This window comes from Desmodus rotundus, chromosome 2, assembly GCF_022682495.2.
Source record: "Desmodus rotundus isolate HL8 chromosome 2, HLdesRot8A.1, whole genome shotgun sequence".
NCBI classification, from domain to species: Eukaryota; Metazoa; Chordata; class Mammalia; order Chiroptera; family Phyllostomidae; genus Desmodus; species Desmodus rotundus.
In genome coordinates, this window is record NC_071388.1 from 5,844,659 (window position 1) to 5,868,109 (window position 23,451).

Consider the following 23,451-nt stretch of genomic DNA (forward strand, 5'->3'; position numbering starts at 1 on the left):
CTCAAAAATTAATAGCCATGCTTCGGTTAAATTTGTTGACTTTTTTGAAAAGTATATTCTCAGAAGTAACATGTACTCTCAATTAGGCAAAACACAACTGGGATTTTCATTTAACCCTGGAATTTGATCTTTAAAATTAGCAAAAGAAAGAGAGAACTTTCTCTGCTATTTACAGTTCCTGCTTTGGATAAATCCCAACATCTGGATACCAGAGTCAGCAAAGCAAATCCACGGAGACACATGTGCGATTTCATGCTGTGAACCCACTGTTCCTGAGGGTGAAACCACCGTGGTGCCCCCCGCCCCCCATTTCTGCCTCCACAGAAATCACAAGCAGGGTTTGCTCAGTGTATCCAGAGTAAGAAATCGTACACGGTGTATCCAACCTGGTATGCACGCACACACACACACACACACAACACTAAAACAAGTTTCCAAAATTCCAAAATAGGACTTCTCCTTCCTGTGTAGAGGCCCCCACCCCATTCCACTTCCTTTGGCTAACACTGGCCTTGCCTCCCTTCCTCAGGTGGGTCGTGGCCTACAGTTTGAAAACCATGGCTTTAAAGTCTTGCTGTGAAAAGACTGGCCTTCAGGCCAGCAGTGCCAGGGCCTCGACTGAAGTGCAGACTCTGAAGGCCCCCCAGCCCCGGGTGACGCGTGTGCACACTGCCGTCGGAGGGGAAGTGCTCCAGACGACAAACCTGCCAACGCGTGTCTGTCTGTGGTCTGAACTGAATGGAGGTCAAGAATGTGCCTCGAAACGACCTCTGGTCAAAGGAGCCCTGTCCCTGACTGCAAGAGGCCACACATTTTCTGGCAGGAGAGCTAGGTGCAAATGGAAATTTCTTTTCGGTTTCACCAACCGCGTCCAACCGGGTTCCGTCACCAGCATGGGGTTCCAACCAGGGACCCCTGGGCCTTGGCGGGCGGAGTAGGGGAGTCAGTGGGGGGCACTGAGTTGGCTGCAGTAGATCTGTGAGCATATAAGAGAGTGTGTATTGCTTATTCTGGGGAGAAAATATATGACACTCATACAATTTTTTAAAAGCTCCAGGATTTGAAAAAGTCAAGATGAGCTATCAGGCTACGAGAAGACACAGAGGAAGCTTACGTGCATAGGACTAGGTGGAAGAGGCCAATCCGAAAAGGCTACCCGCCGCACGATTCTGACTACAGGACCTTCTGGAGAAGGCAGAACCAGGGAGGCAGGAAAGAGATCAGCGGTTGCCAGGGGCTGGGGAGGGGGAGGGAGGAACGCATAGTGGGAGCACAGAGGGTGCTCAGGGAGGTGCAGCTGCTCCTTTCGATGCTCTAGTGAGAGATGCAGGCGGCTGTTCATTAACCTAAACCCACAGAGTGCACAGTGCAGAGAGTGAGCCCTGCTGCAAGCTGTGGGCTCTGGGCGATGACCACGTGCCTGTGCCGGCTCACCAGTGGTGAGCAAATACACACCCGGAGGGGACGTGAGCAGTGGGGGAGGCTGTGGGTGTGGGGACAGCAGGTGCATGGGAGCTCTGTGCTTTTCTGTTCCGCTGTGCTGTGAACTGAAAACTGCTCCAAAAAAATAAAACTATATATACACATATATATACACATATATATATATATATATATATATACACATATATAAATTAGGACATAGTGCCCCTAAGAACACATTCTCTGTTGCCAATCGGCTCTGTGATCACCGCCACATCTACAAAGGAAGGGACAAATGTGTGAAGAGCCCGTGAAGAGGGAACAGGGTCATCTGTCCCAGAATACAGCGAAGTCCCTGGGTCCCTGTCGCTTCATTGTGACCACTGCCTATTTAATTCTATCAATACCACTATGTTGAACGTCTACTAGGCACAAGATACAATAAGAGAAACAAATGATCGTATGGCCACGTTGAGTAATGTATCATCCAACAAGCCGAGAAAACATGCACAGAGAGAATCATTCTTCGGTAAATACCCTTCCTCTGTCCAAACGGCAAGGATCCAAGCATCAAGATGTGGAGGACAGCAGACCCAAGCAAGAGGCCAGAGGGCAGGAAGCAAGAATTCCAGTTCCCCAGCAAGGGAGCAATGGGAGGAAACATATGAGCACTTAGTCAGGGAGAGCAGCCGTGTCCAAGCGTGACCTCCTCTGGCTGGTCTGTGCCCCATTCGGACTGGTGCGCTGTGCTCATTGTCATCTACTCTGGCTGTCCGACCTTTCCGTGGGGGTGCACTCACAGAAAAAACCCTGCCACGCTACGCTGGGTTCATTTTGCACAGACGGCAGAACCCCAGGGGGAAAAACCCAGGCCAGGTGCTCTACGCAATTCTGCATGTCTGCTGTGCACACTGATGACGGTATTGGTGGTTTCCAAAATAGAACACATTTTCTTTTGTTTCTGTTAACAAAGTTATAGAGTAAAAAATAAAACCCAGAAAAATAGATAAGAACCTTCTAAGCTTAACAGCTAAGAAAGATCACAAAGGAAAGTATAGGTGGAAACAAATAAAAACACTTATCTTGTGGTGTAATAATAAAAATTAAAAAGCAGAACCAACATCAAAAGCAATCAGTATGACTGCCCTGGCTGGGTGGCTCAAATGACTGGAGCATCATCCCGTAGACCGAAAGTTGCAGGTTCAGTCCCCCGTCAGGGCACACACTGGAGGCAACCAATCGAGGTTTCTCTCTCTTTCCCCTCTCCCTGTTCCTCTCTCTCTAAAAACCAACAAACATATCCTCGGGTGAGGATTAAAAAAAAATCCGTATGGCAAATCTGACACAGTTTGGGCTTAATATCATTAAAGCACAACTTGTACCGGGGCCGAGAAAGGCAGTGAACCTTCCAAATCCCGACTGTGACCAGGGTCGCCGGCACGAGCGGTCTGCACTTCTCCTCCCCTCACGTTTGAAGCCACTGCCACAGCCAGGTGTCCAGTCCATCCACAGCGCTCTTACCGAGGCCTCCACAGCCTCCACGCTGCAAAGCTGATGGCCCTCGCCTCTGCCCACCCGGCACTCTCCAGTTCCTTCCATACCTACTGGCTCCTCCTCTCAGCCCTCTGTGGGCTCCTCCTCCTCTTCCCATCTTCCATGTGTTGCAAGGACTCAACACTCAGCCTCAAATCATACGCCCAGGACTCACAGAGGAAAATGGCACAATCAATGTAAATTACACGTCAGCAGCATCGTTAGAAAGTTTCAATCAGGTCAGGTCACCCATTCTGCTTAAAACCCAATGGCTTCCCGATAGGCACAATGAAATTTAAGCCCTTATCCTTGCTCATCGGAATCTCCCCAGTAACCTCAGGATTTCCTCTCCAACCCTACATCCTGCAGCTCCACCCTCACCCTCTGCCTTTCCCTGAACATGCCAAGCGAGCTCCTGCCTCACAGCCTTTGCTTATGCTGTTCCCTCTCTCCGGGCACTCTTCCGCCATAAGATCACATGGCCCACGCTCTCACTTCCTTCCTGTCTGTCTGATTTTCAGATCTTCCCAATGACCTTCCCTAACTTCCCCCCTCCTTTTGCTCCTGACTACCTCTTGCTTGCCTTACATTTTGTTCTAGAGAATACCAACCAGCATTAATATATGGATATATACACACATATCTGTTGCAATGCTGACTTTATATATTTAAACATATCCTATTTCAGCCCCTAGAATGTAAGCTTCATGTAAGCAGGGATCTTTTCTGTTTGGTTCCTGCTATGCCCCCACCCCCAGCAATATTAAACGATTTCATTGAAATGAGCAGAAAAGGGAGTTATAAAAGAAATAGAACTTGCTGGTCAGTGTATGAGCAGATGATCACTTGCTCAAGTTTCCAAATGAAATGACACCTATAATACTCCACTTTCCACCCTTCAAATCAGCAAAGGTTAAAACTTGCAATAAGACATGATAAAAGGATGGTTTCGTACACTCCTTGGAGAAGCGCAGAAGAGCACAATTGGGCGGGATGACGCTGGTGTCAAAAGACTCTTTAAAGTGTCCGTGCTCCATGAATGAATCAAGATTTCTGATCAGAGGAGCACTGAAGGAAGCTGCCTCTTGGGAGGACTAGCCTGGCCTGGCGGCGTGTGAGAACATAAGGACAGGGGTGGAGAAAGCAGCCAGAAGAAGAGACTCCTGTCCCAGGTCAAGAGGGAGATAATGTAGACCCACATTTGTGCCATGAAGAAAGGGCACTATGAATAAGACAGGAGGTGAAAGACAGAGAACAGTTAAAGATAAGCCTTAAGTGTTAAGCCTGAGTCTCGGGCAGAAGTTGCAGGAAGTCTGGCTTCACAGCCTGCCTGCTCACCTTCACGCTATAGCCGCTGTGTCCCGGAGGGAGGAGGTGCTAACAATGAGGCAGCATTGTGGAACGCATGACCCGAGACTCTCTGTGAGCTGGACAAGTGATGCACGCCCAGGGTTAAAGGCACCAGAGAATTTGAAGATGCTCTGAAGACTCAGAGCATCGCGCAAACGGATGTGTGTTTCCTCTGATCGGTTGCTGAGTCGAAGGCACCTGCACCCACATCCAGGTGGGGTGTCGAACAGGCACCTAGTGCTATGAGGCTGGAGATCAGAGCCAGGTAAGAAGACATGGGAGTTTGGGATCAGAGGTCAAGAACGTGCAAAAGGACAAGGAGAAGGTGGGAACGAACCCACAGAGACCCCGTGAATAAGACATGCACCACACATGAGTAAGAACAGGGAGAAAGTTGGGTATTCTCATCAGAAAACACACGCGCAGCGTCCTGAGCTCATCATACCCTGAGCTGGCCTCCAGCTCGTGCCTCCCCCACACCAGTGGTCCCAATGCTGAGTCTTGCCACAGGATATCGGTGCTTGAACTCCAGTCACACAAAGGGCACTGTGCTTGCCACAGCGGGTCAGGCATGCGGACGCCTCCAACACACTCGCTGCGGGGCTGACCTGAGAAATTCCTGATTCAAATTCCTAAGTCGATTCCCCTAATAAGAAGCCAGGGACACTTCTCCCCTGGACTCTGTTACACTCAATTGCCAGCCCAAGAAACATGCTGACGTTTTGAAATCCAAATCCAAACAGCATTCCCTAAACCCTCACGGGTGTGACTGGGATACTCGGAGACTCCAGGGCAGACAGGAAGAAAAACACCAGTTGCTCTGATAAACATCTACCAATTGATTATCTCAGGCTAGCTTAATAATTAATAATTTTATTCATTATCTAAGTAAGGGCCATAGAAACACCTCGGCACTCATTAAAATGCAGTCCCTTGGGTCCAGCCGACACTTCCTGAAGAAGCAGCTTTGGGGGGAGCCCAGGAATCTGCATTTTGAGCAGCTCTCTGGGATGCTGTCAGAGAGGAAAGCTTCCCCCGAGTGTTCTGGGTCAGCCACGTGCAATTTACCACCACCCTGCTGGGCAGTGGGGTCTGACTCTCCTCTGACCCCAGCCCACACCTCCTGGTTACACCAGCATCCTCCCTGAACATGTCAGCACCACCGAGTCTTGATGAGGAGTCACCAGTTTGGGGGACTGTGGGTATGCCTGGGGGAGCATGCCATTGAACCCCACTGCAGGCACCGAGAGCAGCCTCAAGGGACAGAAGGTACAGCCCAGCTCCAGCAAACTCCATGTAACATACAAGGGGGGCCCACAAAATGGAATTATTACCTGAAGGGCAGGTGCCTGGTAGTACAGGCTTCCTCTCCTAGGTGAGTGTTCTAGGAACCCATCTGGACCAGTGCACCAGCTGGCGTTGTTGTGAGAGGCTGCGTTTGGCTGCAGTGAATTTTTTTTTTTTTTTTGAAGACTCTTTCACCACATTTGCCCATTTCATGATGGGTGATCTAGGAGTGCACCTGCCCACATCCAAAACAGCATGACCCCTGTGCCCCACCCTCCCTGTTCACCCAATCTCAACTCAAGTCACATTTTTTTGTTTCCCTGGGTGAAAAAAAAAGGCCTCAAAGGGAAACGTTTCGCCAATGTGGAAGAGGTGAAACAAAAAACGGCAGGAGCATTGAAATGCATCAAAATCAACAAGTTCAAAACCATTTTGAGCAGTGGAAAAAGTGTCTCGATAGGTGTATTGCATCAAATGGGGAGCACTTCGAAGGTGACTGAAGCTTAAACATGTACAAATAAGTATACAATTTTTTATAAATTCTATGTTTATCAGAGCAACTGGTGTTTTTCTTCCTGTCTGCCCTGGAGGCTGCACTGTGCTGTGTGGCAGCTCCGAGTATCCCAGTCACACCCGTGAGGGTTAGGGAATGCTGTTTGGATTTGGGTTTCAAAACGTCAACATGTTTCTTGGGCTGGCAATTGAGTGTAACAGAGTCCAGGGGAGAAGTGTCCCTCGCTTCTTATTAGGGGAATAAGTATACAATTTTTTATAAATTCTGAGTTTTGGGGGCCCCCTCATATCTGTAGGCAGGGCCACCCAATGTTAGAAGTCTCCCCCTTTGTGCTGTTATCAAATATCTTGCTATTTTTAGACAATGTTACTTTTCTGATTATAAAAATAATACGTGCTCATTGCAGGAATGTTAGCAAATTCGCTCTTCTCTGTTTCCCTAAGCGCCACTGTCCTGCAGGGGAACGGACGTGCAGCTCTCGACAGCCACAGATTTGCCCGGCTGGTCGCGATGTGCAAACCCTGCTGGACTCTGCTCAGCGCCTGATTTATGAAGGAAAAATGAGGCAGTGCATCAAAGGCTTACATCATCTCCACAGCACATGGACTTTGGGGGAAGAACTCCACCCTCTGGTCTCTGTTGAGTGTATCCTCAAAGGATAAACTTTCTAATTTCCTGTGAAGCAAAGTGACTATAAATCAGGTTTGCAAATATGTGTGAAGTGCTTACGACTCAATGTGTCTGTTGTCAGCCAGGTAGGAGCTGGGGAGTGAGACCCACCCTTCTCCAACAAATCAAGATGGGCCCAGAGAAGTGGTCCGACCCCTTTCTCGGATGCAGGGATGCAGGGATAAAGGGATAAAGGGATGCAGGGATGCTGGTCAGGGCATCCACTCGTGTTACTTTTAGAGTCCAACTCATTGGCTGGGTCCTCAGGCCTCCCAGTGGCCTTGCAGTTAATGCTGGCTGCTTCTTAAAACCCTTTCAACCCCTTCCTTCTATGGAACGCAAACAGCATTTAAGTTCAACATCTTTTAGAATCAGCAACATGAAGCGTTACTTCCAGAGCAGCCACTACAGAATCACGTGGGAAAGAAGTTCAGCAGTTGACTTCTTGCTAAGTACTGACCCTGTACTGTCCAGTTCCTTCCAGAATATTCCCTCTTCTTCCTTCTCCCCTTCTACTGATAATACATAAGAGTACGCTAATGACCTATATTAATAATATAACCATATATTATACATTTGCTACATTAATATTTGTTCTAGCAGAAAAGAACTGCGGTAAATTATGTAGAATAAATTCCTTTAACATAAAATGTTTCCTTCCCCAGATCAGCCCGTGGACTGGAGTGTGAAGGACACCCAGTCTCTGTGGCTGGGCCCCTGCACACCTGCAACGTCAGGTCCCCTCTAAGGAGAACTGAAGTCCTTCTCAGTAGCAATGAGCCAAAGACAAAATCATCCACTATTTACATTAACGCATCACAGGGAGCCATTCCTGTGCCCTTTACCAGAGCTCCCCTCCCAGAAGTACAGGCTGCCTTGCTCACCCCGGAGCCGGGAACTGCTCCGCACAGAACAGCCTGCTGAGCCGGCTCCCCAAGTCAGGTATTTTAAGGAAATACAGAAAGGCAATTGATCTTCCTAACTTTGTTGTCAAGGACACTGACTTCATATACCGAAAGAAGGAAGTCCAGAAATAAGTATTTAAACTCCAATAGGTAGAATTTGATAGATTTACCATGGAAACAAACATCTTTAATATAATTCTCACTACCTCGGAGCCAATATCAGCTATTAGTAACTGCGGTGCTCACTGGCCACTTCATCTTCAAAACACACAGGAGCAATCTGAGTTGAAATGCGTTTAAAAAAAATTCTCAGGGTTACCATTCTTCAAAATTATCTTTGGTGTGTATTTATGCTAACGAATATGATGACAATGTGATAAATCAGAACTGAAAACACAGTTCTGAGACCAAATCCAGGACAGTTCCCATAAACACATTTCCAGAGACCATGACCCTCAGATTTCTCTAAAACTGTGCACTTCATGAACCCCCTTTTTAAACTCTGCAATAATTTCTTGCTGACTTTATCCTTTCCTTCTAATTGGTGGGGAACAAAATGCCAATCAAAATGGGTTTCAGTTGTTAGCCCGCCTACTCTGAACTGTAAAAGGTATTTCTTGTATCATCCTCCCTAGGACCTTTAATTTGCACCGTGCGGCTTCACAGCCAACAGAGTCCAAAAGAAAAAAGCCCCCCTCCCCCCCCATCCACGTGTAGCATGAACACACTTACCAGGTATGTTCCAGGTATTTCTGAAGAAAACTTATGTCCACAAGAGGTTTTCCACTTGCACCTCTGTAGATGTAACTACCATGCCCCCATAAAATACCACACAGAAACCAATTATAGTGTCCCCAGTAGGGATCCACTCCTCTCTACCCCTGCATAAAATTCAGAATCCTCAACACGCCCGGGATATCCCTTATTTCTGAAATTTCACGAGCACCCACAAAGCTCAAAGAATGCACTGGAGCGCTTACTACTTCCAACCCCATTTTCCAAGACACGGATGTAAGCTGCCCATGGTCCAGGTCCATAACCCCCCCCCAAATATATTACTTTTGAAATGTGTGTGTGTGTGATATTTTGGAGGCCACTTTATATGTTAGGCCAAAAGAGGTAAATTTTTCAATGCCATAAACTTTCCTTTCAATGATAATCCACTTTCCATTTTCAATTAACATTTCAGGCAAAGGACATAAATTAGTCAAGCATACTAGGCCACTCAGGGGAAATGAAGAGTATGGGGAACACGAAGAACTGGCAATGCGGCGAATGATCGGCCCAGCGCAGACAGCTGAGCTAAACAGCACAGGTGTAGACAGCCTATCTGGCTAATGTAGCTCTGGCCCTAGTTTTTTCTGTAGCAGTTATTGGGTCAAGTATATTAAAACCATTGCTTCATTTCCTCCCTGTGGCTCTCCCTGCGTGTACGTGTGGTATGGAGATGAATGGGCCGGCTTCCTCTCAGGGACTTGCCTTGCTCTCTCACCTCCAGAGTGGCGGGGAAAGGCTGTCTGTGAGCAGCAGGGGCGGGTGTGGCCTGACGGGCCACCAAAGTGGTGGCATGCCCAGGGAAAACGATGTCTGAGCACTGGAGACCCAAGTGGTGGCCCTCTAGTCTCTTCCTAGGTGACCCCGGGCAGTGTAAAGGAGGTGGAATTAAACAGAAGTCAGGGGGATTCGGATGTGGTTTCCTACATTTACTCAGAACTCCGCAACCTTCTTCTGCAAAGGGCCAGAGAGTGAAGACTTGCAGGGTGTGGGCTGCATGGTCTTGTAGCTATTCAATGCCACCTCTAGGGCACAAGAGCCACCCCGGACAGAATGTACATGAGTGACGGTGCCCGAGTCCCAGGGAAAATGCTGTGACTCTGAATGAAATCTACACTTCGTGTAATTTACATGTGTTATGAAACATTCTTCTCTTGATTTTTCCCAATCACATTTCAAAATGGAAAAACTATGTGCTCGGCTCACAGGCTGTAGGAGACAGGCAGTGCAGTGGGTGGGGCCCACAGGCCTGGTGGGTGGGCCCCGGAGTGACTGACGCACAAGCAGGCACCCACACAAACCCAGCCAGGGAGGAAGCTCGCAGCTTCCCAGCCAACAGGGAACCTACCTTGATATGAGCTGCTGGGTCCGGGACAGTCTGAATCATGTCCTTCAGCAGGCCAGCTCATTCAGCGTCCAGGTAGAACCGGAGACAGCTAGGAGACAAAAAAGAGATGGCACAAACCATGATAAACAACCAGGTTTCAGTGTTTCATTGTCCTGAAGGGCTGAACACAATAAAGCAAAGTCTAAAAAACAATTCCCATCTTGGCGGGAAACATGTCGGCCCCAAAGGTGGATTCTATGGGGACCTCTCCCCCAGGGCTCCAGGCCCCAGTAAAACTTCCCACCCAGCCTTTGGGTATCTGTAGATTTTAGCCACCAGCTGGCACTGAAAATACCTTTTCTAATGTATACTTCTAGGTATTATCACTTTTTTTAGTCAACTGTCATTTTTTTGTTGTTGTTTTTCTTCTTCATAAATCTGGCACATGACTCTAAGTAGTAATTAACCCCAAAACAAAAAGAAACAGCTCAGTTCCAGGACTACAGACACAGAGCTGCCCTGAAGTTTGCTGGTGAGCACATTATGCCAGAGATATGCCCAAGATGCACTGCGGCCCCAATGGCGTCTCTCCTCCTCTCTTTATGACCCTCTCTGGGGCACAGCATCCACTTCCAGTGTGGACGGGCTGCTCATGGGCAGCCCTCGCCTCCATGTCTGCGTGTGCAGGGCCCGTCCCCCAAAAGGGCTCCACGGGGTCCTGCAAGCTCCTGGCATGCTCAGAACTTTAGGCATTATTTTTACTGTAGCCAATTTTCTTGATCCTGGAAAGTATGCATTTTTTTCCCCTGACATCTAAAGCAAGTCATTTTAAAGGGTAACACTTTCTTTAAAAATGCAAAACGAGTAGCACACTGTCTTGAACTTGAACTGGGTAGCCATTGAAGGTAACTGGGCTCCTGGGGCACCAAGGAGAGAGGGGTTGGGCAGGGGGTGGGCAGGGGGTCCTGGCCGAAGGCCTCTCAGTGCAGGGATTCTTTGACTCCCCCAGGGTGGCCTCTTTAGGAGAGCAGCAGGCACCCCAGGAAAACAGAAAACACCCCTCTGCTCCTCAGGTGACACAGCTCATCAGGGGGCCATCCTCAACCTTCCTCACACAAGACAGGCTCCCTTCTGTGCAGCCCCCCACACTCAGGAACAGACTGTTCTTCTATTCAGTTCGGCCTCTCTCCAGGTAGCTCACCCCACACGACTCCCCCCTCCCCACACACATGCTGGTGCTCACACCCCCATCAGAGCTTGTCCCCACCCCTCAGCTCTTGGCTGATTTACAACCGCCTTTGATCCGGAGAACACAGCGGAGGGGATGTTCTGGGTGGTTCTGAGGCCAGGACTCCAAAGAACCAGAAGCTTCCCCTTCCTGCCTCTGGGAACCCAGGCCCCATGCCTGCCGGCAGCACAGTGACGTGGCCGCAGCCCAAGGCAGGTGCCCGGCTGACAGCCAGCACCACGTGCCAGGCCTGTGAGGGAGCCCACCTGGATGTTCAGAATGGTCACCTTGCAGGTGACCACAGTCCCCGCGAGTGTCCAGGGAGCAGGGCTCCAGCTGAGCCCCGTCGGCCCACAGAACCATGGGAAAGAACACATCGCATAGTGTTTTCAGCTACTAGGTTGGGACAGCTTATGACACGTACAGGCCACTGAACCGCCCCATGAGTGTGTTACACAGAGAGGACAGTGATGCAATAGCCTATATCACAGCGATGGCCCCGACTCTCGGCTCCTCCCTGCGCCCACACCTTTTGCCTGGTACTGCGGTGACTCTCACTACACATGTAGACTGTTTGCCCAACCCTCGTCTCAGGGGGCTGTCCACGTGACCTGCTTCACCCCACAGAACGCAGCCAAAGGATGGCATACCCGGTTCCCAGGCCAGGTCTCAAGAGACATGAAGTACTTACACCCCGTGGCTTTGCTCCTCCATGGGGGCGTGCCCAGGCCAAAAAAACGCTCCCCCTCAGCCTCGTGATGTGCCTCTTCTGGATACTGATTATTTTAAATTGCTTATTTTTAAGAAACAAAAGACTCAGGAAGAACTTTTGATTTTCCCCATTACCTGACTAAAGGAATTCAGATTCAAAAAAAAACCAAAAAAACAAAAAACCCTGCTTAAAGACAGAGAGCATCACTTTAGCATCCAGATGTGGCAGACGGGGACAGCATGCCGAGTCGGCTTGGTGGGCTCCGCTCTGTGTCTCATTATGCCAGGTGGTCCCGGCAGGGATATGTTCATCAATCGCTCACTCTCTCTCCTCTACCTGTGAACCATCTGCCTCCCCTTTAAAGTCGGAACCAGCCCCGTGCTTCCCCTTCACTGACATGGCCATTGAGCCCCAAATGCCTGGCACGTCCTTGGCCCCATGGGCTTATGGAGCCCCTGTGTGTACATACGCGATCAATGTGGTTATTTTGTCCTGCTCATCTGTTTCGCGTCTGTGGGAAAAGAGGGGAAATATTTTCTTCTCCTTGACCTCAGACTTCTATTCTCTAGAGCCAGGGAAGGGGTCCCCTAGAACACACATTATCTAACCCCGGCCCCACCAAAGTCTGTGGTGCTTTGTTACAGCAGCCCAGGCAAACTAATACACATTGACCAAGGGTTATGCTGTGATGTTCTAACTAGTGGAGATTAGCGGCCCTGATGGGACATGGCCTCGGGAACCACACCCAATTTACCCCGCCGTTTCTGCCTGGACACCACCTCTACTCCAGGGGCGTCCCAGTCACTGTGTCCCGCTGTCCATCTGCTAGTGACTCCTGGCGCAGTTCTGGCAAAGGACAGACTCTTTCCAGTCCTAAGGTCTAAGTGAGCGTGCCAGGGCCTCACCAAAACCTCCTCCACCCGCTGCGGCGCTCTTCTGAGGGCAGTCTGACAGGCCCAATGCGCTAGCGGGCGTGGGGACTTTGTACGTAAAGTGCTGAAATCGTCCACCTTACTTTTTTTGCACAGTTAATGGATGCAGAGACTTGTTCTGTGTGTGTGTGCCTCTTGAAACGAGGTTTCAATTGAATGCAGGTAAAATAACTAAAAAATAACTACAGACTCAATTCAGTAATACGGCAGGAATTACAAATCCCTGGTCTGCAGACACTGTCCTTGGCCTTAGGTTCTTCTGGAAGGAGCGAGAGAGAGCAGAAGGCGGCGCAGACAGGAGGAGCTGTGTGGACTACAATACCTAGAGAGCCGGGACATACAACTCTGCGGTGCTGGGGAAGGAGGAGCGGGTAGTGCTGTGCACGAGGCAGCGTGTTTGGGAGGGAGAATCAGTGGGGCCAACAGAGCCCGTCCAAGGACATCCAACAGTCCAGGGAAAGGGCTTTGCAGGTTTGGGACCACAGATACCAAATTTTAAAGACACGGAATATTTACATAATCACATTAAAAAAAAAAAAAAAACCCCTAACTAGGAAGGGTAGGGTTGTCTGGCTCTCTGGTTTACCTCCAGTTGCCTTTGGCGCCACCATCTTTTTTCTCTGTGAGTCATTTGTCTCACTTCTGGTCAACACGGCTTTCCCCAGGCCTTCAAAGGTTGTGGAACAACCTGAAACAGAATGTAGACATATTAAACCTTGGTTTTGTTTTCTCCCAAATATTAATACCAAGGACCAACTGGATGTTTAGTGACAAAACCTATTCCTTACACATTATTTTTAAATATCCTTTGAAAAGGGGCACAAAGTTAAAATCCTTCCCTTAAAAGGGGTGGGGAAGGGTGGCAACATTCCTCAGAGGGAAGCTCAGCAACGGGAAGCAAAAATCAGGAATGAGAAAAAGGCCAGGCCTGGGCTGGCGCGCCGAAGCCCACGCATACGTTTGCTAAGGAAATATCTCGAAAATGTTTTCCTTTCCTCGCAGCCCCCAGCTTCGGTAATAATGGTTTTCCCAGATCATCCTTTCAGCGCTTGTCTCTGCGCCGAGCAAAGAGTAATGGGGTTTATTAAACATCCCGGAGCCTGTAATTAAACAATTGTTTTCGTCCCAGGAAAGAAACAATCCTTTTAATGTGTGGATGCTGGGAGGACCCATATTTTTTAAAAGGTTAGAACAGTACCAGACGAAGAAAGAAAATAAAGAGAAAGAAAACAAATCTTTCCTAGAATAGGCCTGCTGGCGCAGCTCTAAAATCCGACCTCTTTTTTGGGAGATAGGAGAATTTCTCTGCTTATGCAACTTTCCAAGGAAAATATCCAATCCCAAAATATTACACTTAATAGAACCCTCACGACATGACAAATTGCAAGTGACAACTGTTTCAGTTGAAAATATTTTCAAATTAGAAAATGTCTTAAGCATTGCATCAAGATCAACATTTGCAGTGGGCAATATTACAGTATTTATAAGTGGACCCGCAGCCAGCTGGCCCACCCGCTCCACCTAAAGGCTTCGAGCCGTGAACAGAGACATTTAATCCAAATTGCCCAACTGCCACCGCGAAGCGTCTATTCTGACACGGGAAACACAAATTCTTGGGACCAAAAGTTTAGGATACAGAACCATATATATAGCATGAGTCCAGCCTTGTAAAAAAATGGACGGCAGACAAAAGGGAAGACAGAAAGAGAAGGAGGATGACCAAAGGAAAGAGCATGGAATCGCTAACAGAAATGATCTTTGTATTTCCAAAGTGAATTATGGGACTGTCTTCTTTTTTTCTTTATAGTTTTCACTCCTTTCCAAATTTTAAGACCCAAGAATACTCATGTTGATAATCAGAAAAAAAAAAAAAAAAGCAATAGGCAACACACGGAAAAAACCTATGAACAGATGAATGGATAAAGAAAATATACACAGATATATACGCAACAGAGTATTATTCAGCCATAAAAAAGAATGGAATCTTGCTGTCTGCAAGAACGTGGAAGGGCCTTGAGGGCATTATGCTGAGCGACTCAGAGAGACGTAAATACCGTATGATCTCACTTAGGTGTGGAGTCCAAAAAATAAAATAACGTGAAAACCCTCACAGATACAGAGAACAGAACAGTGGCAGCCAAAGGTGGGGGTGGGGTGGCAGGGGAGTGTGAGTGAAATTCCAGCTGGAACCACACAGGCCGTGAGGGATAATGGACGGCACGGTGGCTCCAGATAATGATACTGCGCCGCATATTTGAAGGCTGTTAAGAGAATAGACATTAAAAGTTCTCGTCACGGGAAAAAATAAAGTCTACAACTCTGTGTGGTGATGGGTGTTCACTAGACTTGCGGTGATTATTTAGCAGTATTTGCAATATCGAATCCTTACATTGTACACCTGCAACTAATACACAATAGTCCCCCTGACCCGTGGTTTCCCTTCCCAAGGTTTCAGTTACCATGGTCAACCGCAGCCCAAAATTGTTAAGGGGAAAATTCCAGAAAGGAAAAAGGAACAATTCATGAGCTTTAAATCGCTCGCCATTCTACGTGTGACGTGAACTCTCCCTTGATCCAGCTCCGCACCCCCACCCCGGGCTGTGAAGCACCCCTTCATGTAGCTGCCTGTGCGCCCCGCCCGGCACCCGCTCCAGACCCAGGATGCCCAGGTTATGAGGCTGGGTACCAGAGAGAGACCACATTCACACAACTTTTATTACAGTGCACTGTTACCACTGCTCTACTTTATTATTAGTCGTTGTGGGTGGTCACTTACTGCACCTAACTTAGGAGTGAAACTCTCTCATCGGTAGCTCTGTACAGAAAAACACACAGTCAATGCAGGCTTCAGTCCCACCTGTGGTTTCAGGCGCCTGCTGGGGGTAGCCCAGCGGATGAGGCAGGGCCACTATGTTATATGTCAATTATACCTCAATAAAAACTTTTTAAAAACTACGTAATAATCACTGTGTCCCCTACACACATTTCCCTGACAAGGACAGTGACTTGTCCCGTCCGGCCTCTGGGGCAGTGCTGTCCCGCCCCAGGAAAGCGAGCAGTGGGGACGGGAAGGGCAATGGCACGTTAGGTCACGCTCTGCGTGGCAGCCCACATGCTGAGCTGACGACGTGCCCCCAAACTTCTTCCCCTCTAAATCAAAGGCCAATATTGATTACCACTTAGCAAAGTGCTTTCCATGAACAAGAGGTTTGAATGCTTCTGAGTTCCCCATTGCTGCAAAAGGGGGAAGAGTTTTCAAAGCCCGGGCCAAGATTTCCCATCCAATGTCATCCTGCAGTATATTTTCGTGCCAAAACCTCTACTAGGCCAAATGAATAACTTGATACATGATTGCATTGTTGGACTTGACTTAAAGACAGGAGTAAAGCCCAGAGAAGATTTTATTAAATATGTGCGATAGGTATTTTTAAATTAGCATTATGGCATTATTAATATTTTATCTGTCCAGAGGGTATTTCTCTGACAGTGTAAATTATCCATCACACAGCTGAGGAGCCACAAAGGATCCAAAAAGATGTCACAAAGTCCAGGGGAGAAGCTTTGCCAGACACAGGCATGCCACCAGCCATGTGAGGTACCAGCTGGCCTAATCAAAGCAAAAAAGTCAGAATAATATGCAAACCAGAGTCAACAACTCAGGAAAACTCAAGCATTTGAAAATTTTAGTATGAGAGCAAACTGCTTGGCCCAGCCCCAAAGCTCCTGGTCCCCAAAAAAGCAGAGGTCAAAAAGCCAAGTGACCTATGAGAGGCCCCAGCCCTGTCCCAGCCGAGGGCCGCAAACCACCCACTCTGGGACTCTGCAAGCCTCCGTATTCTGCACTGTGAGACGCAAAGAACCATGTGATCATCAGAACATTCTCGATGGAAATGGCTGGAGCCAAACACACCTGAAGGGCAAGTGCGATGTGCCGCGGTAGCCGCAGTGCAGCAGAAAGGCCCTGGGCTTGCAGCCAGGTTCGTGCTGGCCCAGCAGCGGCCCACTGAGCCCGCACGCCCTCAGTGTGCTCCTCTGCAGGCTGTGGGTGACGGACAGGTGGTGCCAGTCCTGTGAGACGCTGTTGTGACATTTCCAAGTGCACACACAGAGAGATGCAAGGCATCGCGATGTTCAGGGCCTGGGGACCTCCTTGACTCCCAAACGCACTGGCCAGGGAGCTGATCGCTGCAAACAGGTGTTCCTGACAACCTGTGTTGGCAACAGCGACTATTCCTTAAGCAATCAATGGTCAACTCCTGGAAGTGGGGCAAGTAGATCCTTGAAGAGCGGCCTCCACAACAGGGACCAGCCAGGATTTCTAATGAACCAGGACAGCCTGTGGTGAGAACGCTCCCCTCCCACCAGGCATCATGGACAGAGGGGACGCCAGGGACAGAGGGGCAGCAGCTGTCCCCAGGGTCATGGTGAACGCAGTCACAAAGGAACCAGTTTGTCCTTTTATAGCCCCCCCCCCCGATAGCTGGCAAAGCCAACAGACACAACAGGCTGCTCCCTTCTGCCTTACAGAGCGAACCCCAATTTTGTGCCAGTGTGCAGCCCACCCGCCCCAAAGTTGCCTGGGGAAAGCTGACCCTGTCCCAACCTCAGGGGTAAACCTTATCACTGGGCACCCCTTCCTCTTACCATCAGCTCGTTTAGGGATCGGCATGTGAAGAATCCTGGCAATTCAACCCTGGGGAAGTGAGCAAGAGGGCTTCTGGGCAAAGTCTCTTGGCTGGCAAGAAAAGGTCATATGACGTTGTCCTGTGGGGCACTTGGAACTGCGCCAGCCACCTGAGGTCCATGAGAGGAGGTAGCCTGAGGATGGAACCCACATGCTGTGGATGTCTGGGAATAAATGAAAGAAGACCTCTGCCCAGGGTTGGGGAGAGCATCCACATTTCTAGTATCCACGGTCAAAAGAGCCACTTCCAGCTCTTTGCCACCTGCAGCCGAACTCCAATAGCCATGCTGACTATGCTCTTCAGGTCTAATTTTAAAATAAAATTATCTGCTGGAAATTAGTCCAGCCCATAAATCCTCCTACTTATACAACACTATATCTGAGACTTCGGAAACAAACAACTATTATCAAGATACACGACCTACCTCAACCTAGACATGTATTGAGTAGGGCATCCTGCACTCACGGGGACATCGAATATGCCACCAATAAACAAAGCATTTGATGGGGGGGCAGACTTTTAGTTAAATAACTGATTGGAGGCAGAACGCGGCAGGGTAGTAAGAGAGGCACGGGAGAGGCAGCAATTGCATCTAGCACGAGGGAACGGCCAGGTCCCTCCAGGGGCAGTAGTGTGTGATGGGCACTTCGCACGCAGTAGGTGGCACTGGGGTGGAGACACAAATGAGCAAAGAAAGGTGCGAGGGTGAAAGAGTGCACTCGGAAGGGAGAAGGGACATGCTGTAGGGACAGTGGCTTTCATCCTTATGCCCAGGACAGGGCACAGAGTGTGAGCTCAGAATTGGTAAATGACTTGTCTCTATCATTAAGGAGAGGTTCCACTGGTATTGGACTCCTTCAATGATCGAAACCCAAACTTTCCTTCGAGTCCATTTGTTTCCTTCCATGACCTAAACCTAACTAACCTGCCCTTCAGATCCAACCATCCATCCTCCATCCATCCATCCATCCTCCATCCATCCTCCATCCATCATCCATCATCCATTCATCATCCACCCATCCAGCCTCCATCCATCCATCTTCCATCCATGATCCATCCACCCATCCATCCATTTGTCCAGCTGACTGAGGATCTTCCATGTGCCAATTACTAAGCTAAGTACTAACTAGGGGTGGGCTTTGCTCATGATTTCAGAGTTGAGTGGGAGAGATGGAGTTTAAAGAACTAATCACAAATACCAACCCTACACCGCCTTGTTTGCCCGCAGGCTGCAAAACAATTCATATGAGGGAGTTATGCGGGCAGAAGACAGCTGAGGACAGTGCCTGCAGGATTCAGGAGACTGAGGGAGAAAATAGAACAGCACCGGACACAAGGAAAAGCCCTAAGAGAATTAGGAAGAGCTAGAAAAGACCCAAGTCCTGGAAGCCAGGCAAGGCCATGCAGGGAGGCAGAAATGCCTCATAGAGTCTGATCTGCAGAGAGATGAACGAGCATGAGAACTGCATCCAGTAACCACACACACTGAGAACCGGTACTGCATCTGGCAAGTCACAGCCTCCTGGTGGCCTCTAACAACATGGCTGCGCAACGGCAGGAGTAAGCCAGTTTCCAAATGGCTCAGCAGTCAGTGGCTGGGAGGCTATGTGATGGTTGATGCAGGCCATTTGTGCAAGGAGTTAAGCAGCAAAGAGAGGGAAGGGGAGCGTAGTTCAAGGGAAAAGTGCTGATGCGTTCACCCACCCACTGTCTGTTTTATGTCTACTGCTCTCAGAAAGTACCAGCAGCTGGGGATGCAACAGGGCACTCCCTACCCTCAAACAGGTTACAGTCCAGTTAGAAGAAGGTTTGCCTTACTTGTCTGGCTTGTTTGTTGTTAAGGATGGGAAAAGCAGGTGTGTTTACAGGTGGGCAAGGGGGCACCAGTAGAGGGGTAGACTTAGAGATTCTAGAAACAGAGGAAGCAGAACAGTCTTGTCTGGAAGAGACCGAGGAAAGGCAAGGCACGGCAGCTCGTTGGCGGGGTTGGCCCTGGCACGTGGGTGGGACCCCAGCGCCACAAGCAGAAGTGTGCTGATGGATGTTTAGCAACCGGCTCTCCGCAGGAAAGCCGACTGGAAGCATTTGGCAATTTCTGCAGAGTCACAATTCCCATCATGGCCAATTTCCAGGAACCAACTGCAGTCCCCGAATGCACGACTGGACAGAGATGCACTGAGGGGGCCCGAAAGTGTTACAGAGGGAAGGCGTGATGGCAGAGGACCGGGGAACACCGGCCAGAACAGCTGCACTCCTGGTAGCTGAGTCCCTGTGACGAGTCACTTCTGGGAAAGGCAAGAACTAGAAAAGAGGGGAGGCCCGGGAGCTCTTAAATCACTTCCACATAAGCTCTCCGCTTCCTGAACCTGGTCGGTAGCCCAGAACGGGAGTTGTTTATTGTTATCGTCCTTCAATCTGACATTGGCAGTGTGCACACAGGTATGTTTCCACTTGTAAATCACTGCGCTGCCTTATCTGCTATAACTCAGAAAACTCAGTGAGGCAATTCTTGGAATCTGATAGAATTTCCCAGAGGGTCTGGTTTTGCTCTCAGTCATAGAGAAATGTTGCAAAAATAAACAAGAGCCGTTTTGCTGGAAGAAAACGGCAGGCGTCTCTGTGAATTGTGTCTGAGCCATGGGATGGCAGAGACCGGGGGCTTCCTGTTCGTTTGGTTTGGTTGTTGTTTGCTTTCATTTCTTTTTTTAAGTTAAATCCATTGGGGTGACACTGGCTACGAAGATTACACAGGCTTCAAAGTGTACATCTCTACAATACACCATCTGCCTATTGCATTGAGCGCCCACCTCCCAAGGTCAAATCATCTTCCGTCACCATATACTTGACCGCCTTTACCCTCTACCACCCCCGCCCCCGCCCCCGTAGCCACCACACTGTTGTCTGTGTCTCTGTGTTTTTGCTTGTTTTTCTTGTTTGTTCACTTACTACTTTCAGTTTTATGTCCCACGTGAGTGAAATCATATGGTTCTTAACTTTTTCTGACTTATTTTGCTTAGCAAGATATTCTCAAGATCCACGCACAGCAAAAGAAGACACCACCAAAAAAAAAGGCAACCCACCCAATGGGAGAAGATATTGGCAAACAACAGCTCCGATGAGGGGTTACTATGGAAAATACATAAAGAAGTCACACAACTCAATACCAAACAAAGAAACCTCTGCCCATTTTTAAACAATTTTAAACAATTTTAAAAATGAGCAGAGGACCCGGACAGACACCTCCCCCAAGAAGACATACAAATGGCATCAGCTATATGAAAAGATGCTCAGCTTCACTAGCCGTTAGGGAAACGCAAGACAAAACTACAATGCAATACTGCCCTGGCTGGTGTGGCTCACTGGATTGAGTGCCAGCCTGCAATCCAAAGGGTCACTGGCTTGATTCCCAGTCAGGGCACATGCCTGGGTTGCAGGCCAGGACCCCAGTAGGGGGCACACAAGAGGCAACCACACATTGATGTTTCTCTCCCTCTTTTTCTCCCTCCTTTCCCCTCTCTAAAAATAAATGAAGAAAATCTTTTTTTTAAAAAAAAAAGAACTTAAAAAAAATGACGAGATACCATTTCATCTTGTTTTTGAGGGTCAGTCTTTTTGCCTTCAACACACTAAATCAACCTCCATCCACAGTGCTTCTTCCTGTTCCTTTCCGCCTGGCACAAGTGCAGACACTCATTCACCTCTTCTAGGCACCACCTGGGAAGACCACGATGCTGGCTGGGGACCATCACCCCGGGGTCCCTCTCCTGCCCCAGCGCTGGAGCTGCAGGTGAAAGCACTCGGGCTCGGCTCTGAGTGCAAGGCGGGGCCCCACTTCCACCAGAACAGAACACACAGGCAGCCAACGGCTCCATGGCCCCTCAGCCGGGCCCACGATCGGCCTGGCAGTCCCCAGCAGAAATGAGACATCTGAAGGAAAACAGGCGGGTGCATTTGAAAGGCAGGTGACATCAAGAAAGGGAAAAACAACTATAAATACCCTTCTACACTGAGCCTTCTGTTAAAAGAAAACACATCTACCAGAGGGTTTTTCCCCCCTAAGTTGAACTGGAAAAACATAAATATTTAGTCATTTCATAACAGCAGACAACTGACAAGCAGGCCGCAGGTTAAAGGGACACTGTGTATTTCTAAGAACGTCTATCAAACAAACACCGTATTCTGCCATGTATAATGCACACCCACGGTTTTGGCCCAAACTTTCAGGAAAAAAATGCTTTAATTTTTAAATTCAATTATTTATTTATTTATTTATAATTAGACACACTTGTTTTTGGTATTATAAAGAGTGTTATTTTGCATATGGGTATCGTTATTGCTTTCTAGAGTTATACTTTTAATGCACAAGCATAAATAAAAGAATTAAAAACAATGATATAGATATGGAATTAGTACTGTTCGTGTACAATACGCATCCTTATAAATTCGGGCAAAAAAGTGCATTATACACAGCAAAATATGGTATATCTTTAAAAACAGAATACTGAAGTCTGTTTTGGAAGCCAATTGGACCTTCCTATCAACTCTGTCTTGATATAATCACAAGACCAAGTCTGCAAGACAGCAGACGTATCGACAGCCATCTTTGCAAACGCTGAGGTTTCGTGTTTTTAAATTTACAACACCGGCAGGAAAAAATTAAAATGTTGTTAATAAGACATAATTGCTTTTGCGATTGTCAATTAAAGTAACTGATTGTCGGTGAAGTTAATGGCTATTGTATTAATACCTTAACATTATACGCAAGAACCGCAAGAATACGCAAGAGTGCCAGGCCGATCTACAAGACGATGAAAATGACAACCTACATTGACGGCAAGACACTCGTGGGGGCTCGATGACCAGAGAGCATCGTTTTTAGAAGGAATTCCTTCTTTCAACATCACTCTGATGCTTGTAGGAGGCAGATGTCTTTGTTTTTTTAACACAGTGTGCAGAGGCAGCTGGGGAGAGTTAGAAGCTTTCCTAGGGAAAAAAATCTACCAGCATAAAGGCAGAAAGAAAAAAATACTTGAGACTCTAATAATGCAGATAAATTTCAACATCATCTGCCATTAATGCTGTTGTTTAAAAAAAAACTGCAAAAAAAATTTATAGAATACGAGCAAGGAAAGGATTCCCTGCGCTCTTGGAGGGTGAGAAATTTCAAAGAACCTTGAACCCGTAAGGAGGGTCGTTCTCTGCCCACTGGCTTTCCATCTGCACAGACTTTTGACTACTTTCAGAGACCTGCGTGGGGCGTGCCTCACGGTCACGGGACACACTGAAGACCCTGTCGGGCTCCTCTATGCCGTCAATAAAAGTCACGAGCCACGCCACAACGGCCCTCCGCTGACACTCAGGACGCGCCGGTGAGAGCGTTCCTGTGCTGTTCAGCTCTGCAGTCCATCAACCCAGAATTTCCCGTGAACTCCGTCTTTGGTGATATTAACTGATCGCCCCCTGCAAAGAGCTGTGTCCAAGGGTGCCAGAGAATGAAGAGGGTCAAGCATGTGGCTCTCGCTCCCAAAGAGCCTGCAGGTCTTGCAGGAAAGTAAACGTGTGGCCTGGGGTTTTATGATCTAGAATAAGGGACACACAGCAGCTCCAACGTGAGCCACTGGGTTAGTCCCGGGGACAGGACAGAGCAGCTCTGGCTGTCGGAAACAGCATGAAGAACATATGCACACACTGGAGAGGAGGCAGGAAAATGAGCCTCACAACAGGCAGGGCCACGTGGCTGCAGAAGCAGTGCCTATGGACGAGCACAGTGCCACCCCCTCCGCATGGGAGGCTCACACCAACGAGACACGAGGGTGAGACCCCTCCGTCTGTGTCAGCGTAGCCACCTCCCCGGGGGGAGTCTCTATTTATTCCATGAACTCTGTTGTCCCCTGGGGGAGCAAACGTCACACGCTGGCCCAGCAGCAGAGAAAATAACCAGGAGGCAAGCTCCCCTGAGCCTTTCCACCTGCCCCTCCCACCGGGGGCCTCCCCCGAGGTCCATGATCCTCTTCAGTTAAAACCCACGGAAAGGTACATAAAGCAGTTTATGGAGAAGTTACAAGTTTGGGGGCATTACTTGTGAATTTTAAATACTTTGTCCACTGCAGTCA

The 23,451-nt window shown here is 48.5% G+C and overlaps 1 protein-coding gene across 2 annotated transcripts in view; it reads right to left on the minus strand.

The window, feature by feature from the left end:
• Positions 1-23,451, minus strand: part of ERG (ETS transcription factor ERG) — a 214,924-nt gene that overhangs the window by 140,438 nt on the left and 51,035 nt on the right. For both annotated transcript variants that reach the window (XM_053917163.2, XM_053917178.2), the window contains exons 2-3: positions 13,240-13,341; positions 9,803-9,890 (exon numbers count right to left, since the gene is read on the minus strand). In XM_053917163.2, coding sequence (XP_053773138.1) covers positions 9,803-9,841 — 39 coding nt within the window. In that variant the 5' untranslated portion in view covers positions 9,842-9,890; positions 13,240-13,341. The remainder of the gene's footprint in view (positions 1-9,802; positions 9,891-13,239; positions 13,342-23,451) is intronic.